Source organism: Apis dorsata, unplaced genomic scaffold (genome assembly GCF_000469605.1).
Source record: "Apis dorsata unplaced genomic scaffold, Apis dorsata 1.3 scaffold_295, whole genome shotgun sequence".
NCBI classification, from domain to species: Eukaryota; Metazoa; Arthropoda; class Insecta; order Hymenoptera; family Apidae; genus Apis; species Apis dorsata.
Genome location: NW_006263570.1, coordinates 2171486 through 2179289, shown reverse-complemented (window position 1 = coordinate 2179289; position 7804 = coordinate 2171486). Strand labels below are relative to the sequence as shown.

The window sequence follows — 7804 nt, the reverse complement described above, 5'->3', positions numbered from 1 at the left end:
TTTTTTTTTTTTTTTTTTTTTTTTTTTTTTATGAAAATGTTTTATGCACAGTAAAGATTCTACATCTACAATAAAACATCTTTTTCATTAAATACCTTATTTGTATTCTGTATGTTTACAAGATGACTTCACATAAAAATACTTCTTTTATTGTACATAATTCTGTAACATCTAACGAAACATAAACATAAGCTGTGGAATAATATATTACACTTTTTTACATTAGAGGTACGAATCGGATAAATTGACTTATTTTATTAAATTAAGTAACGATTTTATATAAAAATATATAGGGTGACATAAATAATGAAGTATTTTTACAAATTATCATACGAAATAGACATTGTACAAAACGAATCGCTTTAAATAATCGTGATATCAAAGTGAGGACGTAAAAATAAATAATAAATAGATTTTAGATTTAATATCGCTCGAAGTCATATACACACTGCACTATATAAATGTTAGCGTACAAAATAAATAGTTATTCGAAATTTTATAATCTTTTTCAAGGCACCACATTGTAGTCGTTGCAAAAAACGTCGCAAAAGAGCTACATCTCGTCGTAATTACTTCTAAATTAGAAGTTATACTTAACATTATTACATAAACGTAATCTGCAAATTTTCGGACATCTACATACCCAAAAAGGTACGATTTGATAATTGTTTAATTTATTTATTTCAAAGAAAGTTATGTTTCATTGTCCGTAAAAATCTCAAATTACATATTATGCGTATAATACTAATCGTATCTTCTAAAAAAGAAAACATTCTGATATGTATTTCTGGTGAATAAACATTTCCAAAAATATTATATTTGTTATAACAGTTTAGAAGAAATTATTAGAAAATGTTTTATAGATATTCAAAATCTTGCTTTTTTTTTTTAATCATCGTTATTAATAATTATGGAATAGACATTAAAATTTTTCTAGTAAAATAATATCCTTATAGTTTCACGGAAACTGTCGTATACCACAGAGCGTAGTAAAGCATTTTCTTTGACGTGGTCGATTTATTAAAAATATTGTTTTATTTATTTCAATAAATTATCAAACATTCAATACGTTAAAATAAAGTGATAAACATTCGTACATATGGCCCGCATTGAATGTATGATACAAATATAAATGCATCTTTGAGAACATTTATATACACGTATCACTGTGCGTATCGATTCAGTACTTCTGAGTTATAATACTTTTATTTTTTTCGAAGAAGATAAGCACGTTGTGTTATTAACGATGTGAGAGTACCTGGTAAACTTTAATTATTGGCTTTTCACATTGTTCGAAATTTGCCCGCAGTATTTTCTTAAAATTAAAACAATGAAGAAATTCTTTCATGTATTTAATGATTGAGAAAATTGTGATGTCATGTTTAAGTAGAAACTTTACGCGAACCTATCTCGAATAGAGCCATTATTATTTAAATTTTGGGTACCCGCACATCATTATACATTCTATTAAAAGAGATAGAAGAAAAAGAACTATAAATCTATCCTAGTCAGCCTTCTGTATGTTCCCGCTTTGCATGGTATTTGAGCAGTAGCTGCCGGTCGTCCCGGTACTTATTATTAGTGTTTATTTGGATTAGAGTCTGAATCCGGTTCAGAACCGGAACCGGAAGACTCCCCACCATTAACGTTCGCACTGCAGCGCGAGCTCCTTCGGCTACTGGAAGTCGTGTGCCTGCATTTTTCGCTACGATCCACTGTACCTACAATAATTTTACATTGAAATCAATATCTCGTAAAAAATTGTAAAAAAAAAATTTTTATGCATCATATTTCAATGAGTTATATTAAAATTCGATGTATATAAATAATATAATTGTATAGAAAGAATTCTTAGTCAAACGTTACAATAAATACTCACTAGTTAGCGGCGTATGAACTTCAACTTTTATATTAGCCGTCGCAGTGACCTTAGTTGTGATGTGAGATGTTGATGTCACCGGTGACATTCGACTAGATCCACTTGTATCTGATCCGCTACAGTTCTGTTAGTCAAAAACAAAAGCGCACACGTTAATCATGCTTTGTGGATTTAGAGTATTGGCATCATTCACGTGAAATCGCGTGTAAATAATTTAAAAAAAAAAAAAACTTTAGATGTAAGCGGTTATAAAAATAGAAAGCAAATGGTAAATGTTCAAAAGCATTCTCAATTCAAATAATAACAAAAAAATATCAAATGAAAGAGGAAATATACTTTAATTAATAAATCATAACGTACCTGATTACCACAAGTTGACGTCGTTTCAACTTTCAATTCTGGTTGAACAATAATACAAGATTCTTGCGTACTGTGCCATGAATTTGGTTCCTCGGTGATAGTTGTGAGAGAAGGTTCAGCGTGTAACCTGGCGTTATCAATTTTGTACGATCTTCTGGGAGGCGCAGGCGGCTTTGATCTTCTGACGATTGGCGAGGCAGGTGGAGTCGGCGTGGAAATACGATCCGGATGATCATTGGGTATCACTTCTGGAGATGGTCCAATGAAAGACAACAAGATAGGGAAAAAGAATAATCCATTCACTAAACCTATCCCAATAAGGCACAACAACACTAAGAAAAAATATCGAACGATAATGAAATCGAACTCGGAAAAGGCCAACATCACGACTGCCAATAAAATTGTCAATGCCCCGTGAATTACAGGTGCGGACATGTGTTCCAGAGCTAAACGGACTCTTCTGTCCCTGCTTCCAATGCTCGTGACAAAACTCTGTAAGAACAAATGCAAGATTATAGAAGATAATAAAAAAAGATTCACATCATATATGTATTGTTTTCATTTATACTGACCAGACAAATATGTACTGTAAAGTGTACGGCAATTCCAACGCTAACAACCAACAGGACAGCAGGAACAGCGCTCAATTTTATGTCGCAAAGACCCATAATTCCAAGGAGTTGTAGAACCACAGCAGCAAGAGAAGAACCAACTAATAAAGCTGCCCAAAAATTCAGCAACAATATTCCAACAACAACAACGCTGGCGGTTAAAGCAGCCAATAGTGCAATGCCCAAACAATTTCTTAAATCCATGTATTGTTCCCAAAAAAGGAATGGTATACCGGAAGGGAAATTCGGTAGGCCTCGTTCCTCGAATTTTTTGCACAATTTTCTTACACTACTGATCAATTCAGTGATTTCCTGTGTATCCGTAAGTTTATGCAGATAAAACGGCATTTGTGCATAAGTCAAAGGCATGCTCTTTGGAATTTTCAACTCGTGATCGTTGGTATAAATCCATTGTCTGGGCTCCGGCCTTAAGTTCGCCTGGGATGCACCATAAGCCAAAACGTCGTTCGATACCCATGCGCTTAGATAATTATAAAAGGCACGTGGATTGATAATTCCCTCAGAATCGACTAGCCTGACTTGAGTGACTAACGACTTGTCGATAGGATTGTCTACATGACCAGTTTGTACCAACAATTTATACGCCAGAATTGCATCGTCACTCGCGTTCTTGTACCATCTTTCCTGCGTGATACAACCATTGCTGTAATCCTTGTCGAACGCACTTTGCAATCCCTTCAACCAGTCTCTGAATAAACTCAACCAGAACTCGGGCAGACCACCGTTGTCGTTCTTGATCACGTTCTTTATCCTCATGAAGGCGTCATGATATTCGTACAGCAACCTTTGATTATTAGGATACTCAAATTCCCTCTGAGTAACAGCATACATGTTGTAGAATCCAAAATACTTCGCTTGGGCAGCTAGGAAAGCGTGTTCATTGGAGTTCCGTGGAACCAGATCGGTTAACTCTAGGCCATCGTTCACCCTTATAGCTTGCCAAACGCTGCCAACCAACACTGCGACTAAAATCATCATTCCAAACACTTTGGTCGCCGGTCTGGTAACGAATGGGGCGTAGTGCCTTGCAGCCAGTTGCGTCAAAGAGAAGCTGAGGCAATCGTCCTGGCTGCACCCAGTCAGAGTGTCCTCCTCGCTGCACTGTTTGTCCAAATCCACCTCGATGTTTCCCCCAACCCAGGATTCGTTCTGCACGTTTTGCGACGTTAAAATTTGCGTGCAAGTCTCGCGACGCTCGGGTGGAATCGCCCTTGTCACCGTTTGTTTCGCCGTCCCGTTGCAGGCACGGTGGGCGTACTTGTTCCTGCCTGTGTTCGAGGGCAAACAGCAGCAAAGTATGTCTGAACGGCCGGAACGGCGTCTTCTCAAGTCCAGGCTGACCATAGCCGGGAAAACGAGCAGCATGGCGGCCAGGTTGAAGAGTAACAATATACCAGCTTGCAAACAGAACACTCTGAGCGCGGGAATCGGGATTATCGCCGCGGCAAAGAACGCTGACACGTTGCTGATTCCTGCGAGAAGTACTGATAGACCGGTTCGTTTCAAGACTACCCCTGTCTGCTCTCCGCTAGGTACTTCGTTCACTGAAAGCTCGGCGTACGTGTGCGTCAATAGGAACATGTCGTGAACACCGAGCCCCAGAGCTAGGAACGGCACGATCTGAGTGGTTGCCGCGTTGAAGGGGATCCCCAGAAGGGCGCAGAACCCCAAACCTGCCGCCACGGTCGCGCAGATTAGCATCACACCGGCTATACCGACGCCAGCTTGGGAACGCACTGGATCCTTCCATCGAAGAAGGACTATACCTGCGTACAATATCTGAAAGGAAATGTTGTTTTTATATTATACAGAGAGAGAGTACGAAATTATCAAAAATTAAAACGTATAAATAAAAATAAATTTAATATAATCATTCTTCAATTTTCTTCGAGATAGATATTTTAAGAATAAATTGAAATTTCTCAAAGGAAGTATTATTATTCTAGAAGTTGATATTTCTACTTTATTACATTTTGTTTCTAAACTTTGTACTGACCATCAGTGCGCATCCAATAGCGATTTTCGTGACGCACACCTCGCTATACTTTCCAAGAATATCGTTCATGGTGGTCGTGCTGAACGCGTATAAACTGTACGGCGTCGAGTCATTCGCGTCCAGATGCTTCTTCACTTGATTACTGAAAGCCCGTTGCCAGGTCTTGAGCACTTGGGCAGCCTTCTCCTGGGACCAATCGATATGATGTACCTTGTACGTGCGGTGGAAGAAATCGTAAAGCTCTCGCTCTCCCATCAGCTGCACAACGGTTTGAAGCGCAGCTGCACGGGTCAAGTGACCAGTCTTATTGTGCTTAGCACCACCGACGAGCAACTCCTCGGGCCAGTGCATATATTTCGCCGCGAAACCGTAACACCCACCCGTTAATTCAGCTCCTATATCCGGTACCTGGAATCGAACGAATTGTACGGATAAATATCTCGTGTAAAATAAGAGTCGTTACAGTTTAATTACTCCATTCCTAGTTACCTCTAGAATCTAAGAGTTGGTAATTTTTACAATTGATAAGCTTCCATTTAACAAATAAAATTGTATACAAATCAAATTGATTAGCTTCATGAAAGCTATCATTTGATTCTTGGAAAATTATATATCAAGTGTTGATACATTAGTAGGATTTTGAAGAATCGATTTTTGATGATCAAAACCGAAATATACCAATATAATAATTTTTTTGAAGATGGCTTGGAAATAGAATTTGACTTCTCGGTGATAAAAATTAATCTAATAATTCACAATAAGATTTTCTTTGAGAGAAACCATATTTAATTAATATGCTCATGTATCTTTTCACAAACATTATTTGATTTTACAAGGATTTTCAGTCACATAGTTTACTAAACGCGATATTTCACATGGAGTATACATTCCGACATTATTCCTTCGCAAATCTTGTTACATGGACATTAATGAATTAGACTATCACAATGCATTCGTTTCAGAGCACAAGCTTCATCCATAGTTCATCCTGTCCATGTTATTTATCTTGGCATGATATAGAGAACCATTGGACAACGTCCAAGCAGCTAAACAACGATCGTTTAAAGTCCTCACTGGTATGCTCCTTTTATAGGTCTCATAAAATCTTGCTGTGAGGTCCGTAATATCCTATGCTATCCTCTGTCTCACTTACGCGTTTTTATCACTTCCTGACCCACGAAAAAAACGTCCAGTTCGAAATCTTTCTTCGATTCGAAATTTTTTCGATAAGACGAAAGAGTTCTTAATTAGATCAAAATGTTTTATTCGATGTTAAGACTACTGACAGATAATATGAAACTTCTTATAAGATAAGAATGAATTAAACTAATTGGTATATCGATAAGTGTAACAAGCAAGTAAATTAATAAATGAGATGATCGACAGTCTTTGTTGTCAAATTGTTTTTGAAATACATTATAGTTAAAATATAGACACGTGTGATCCAGAGTTTTCTCCAAGATAGTTTATAATTATTGCAATTTTTTTTTAAGATATATTTATTATAATATAATTCTTATTTTTTTGATTAATGAAAATTATACTTTCATCTCAAAATACTAATATGAAACCATTTATATAATAGAAGAGTTAATAACATCGAATAATATTTTTCTTAATATTTTTACATTTGAAATCGTTAATACATTTATTCTGTATACATATGTATTGTGTACTTGATAACGTAGGGATGAATGAACTTAAACACGTTGGAACGATACACAGGAGATCGAGTGTGAATGAATTCTACGAACGAACGTAGAATTTCGAGCATAACAACATGTCATACGATATGAGTATGCGACGAATGTTTGATAATTGAAATAGTGTAACCAAACAAGAGATTACTATGGCATGTAAAAACATAATATTTTTTAATTCACTTGTTAATGTTATACACGTTTGAATCATATTATAATTTATCGAATTTATTGATATTTCGTTCAAAATAAAGAAAATTTTATTCAAATGTGATTTAAATTTTGTTAAAATCAAATTATTGGATTTTTTAAAATAATAGAATTTGATTTCATCTATCAATATTATTATATATTACAAATACAAGAATATATAAATAAAATAAATAAAATGAATTTCTTACTTCCATTATAATATATCATTTCTCGACGGTCAATCAATCAAGATCGATATTTTCCCTACTAATTTTACTTTCCAGATAAATCATATATCATTCTCCACAAATTAAACTAATAATGTATACGTATGATCGATAATCACCAATTAATTATCCCAGAACCGAGAAATTTCGAGTTCGAGGAAATGGTCGTTGAAAAGGGGGAGAGAACAAAAACGAAGGCAGCAAAAACGCGAGATACCGTGGGACGTTAATCGCATACTAACGAGCCAGTATTAATTACCAGCAATTAATTCGTCGATTATCGCACAGTAATTAAGCAAACGACTGAATGGCGAAGAGGTTGACCAATACACTTTACTTTATCAACGTTTGATTATGTCATGTAATATTAAAAATCTTTCACCGATTACGAGAATATTTGATTTTAAAACAATTTTGACGCGATCAAATCGAACATAGAAGTTTGCTTATTAATTATCCTCTTTGAAATAAATCAATCCTTTTTCAAATTTTCTAACGCTTAAATTTTTATACATTAACGAATAAAACAAATAATAAAATATTGTTTCTATTTATTTTTTCTCGCAAATTTGAATAATTTGCAAATTCATTCCCTTAAAAGGATACATAATTTTCCTCCAATTTTACTTGATCCATAATCATTTTCACTCATCCAAATATTATCAAATATTAAAAATATAGATAATGAATTTCAATTACTTCTAATATAAATCAACCATCATTTTATCATAATTACTTTCAGTAAAAAAAAAAGAGGAAGGGGGAAGGGCTGAATTTGATGTAAACTTGCGATGGCTAAACATCCATCTTTCATTAGC

General features: G+C 35.1%; 1 protein-coding gene across 6 annotated transcripts in view; it reads right to left on the bottom strand.

The window, feature by feature from the left end:
• Positions 1 to 30: 30 nt before the first annotated feature.
• Positions 31 to 7804, bottom strand: part of LOC102675409 (protein patched) — a 49727-nt gene continuing 41953 nt past the window's right edge. For 4 of the 6 annotated variants that reach the window (XM_031511221.1, XM_006617271.2, XM_031511220.1 and 1 more), the window contains exons 4-8: positions 4868 to 5275; positions 2812 to 4650; positions 2240 to 2731; positions 1880 to 2003; positions 880 to 1724 (exon numbers count right to left, since the gene is read on the bottom strand). In XM_031511221.1, the coding sequence (XP_031367081.1) occupies positions 1579 to 1724; positions 1880 to 2003; positions 2240 to 2731; positions 2812 to 4650; positions 4868 to 5275 (3009 nt within the window). In that variant the 3' untranslated portion in view covers positions 880 to 1578. Of the gene's footprint in view, positions 1725 to 1879; positions 2004 to 2239; positions 2732 to 2811; positions 4651 to 4867; positions 5276 to 7804 lie in introns of all 6 variants that reach the window. The other 2 variants (XM_006617268.2, XM_006617269.2) reach the window with 2 other exon arrangements.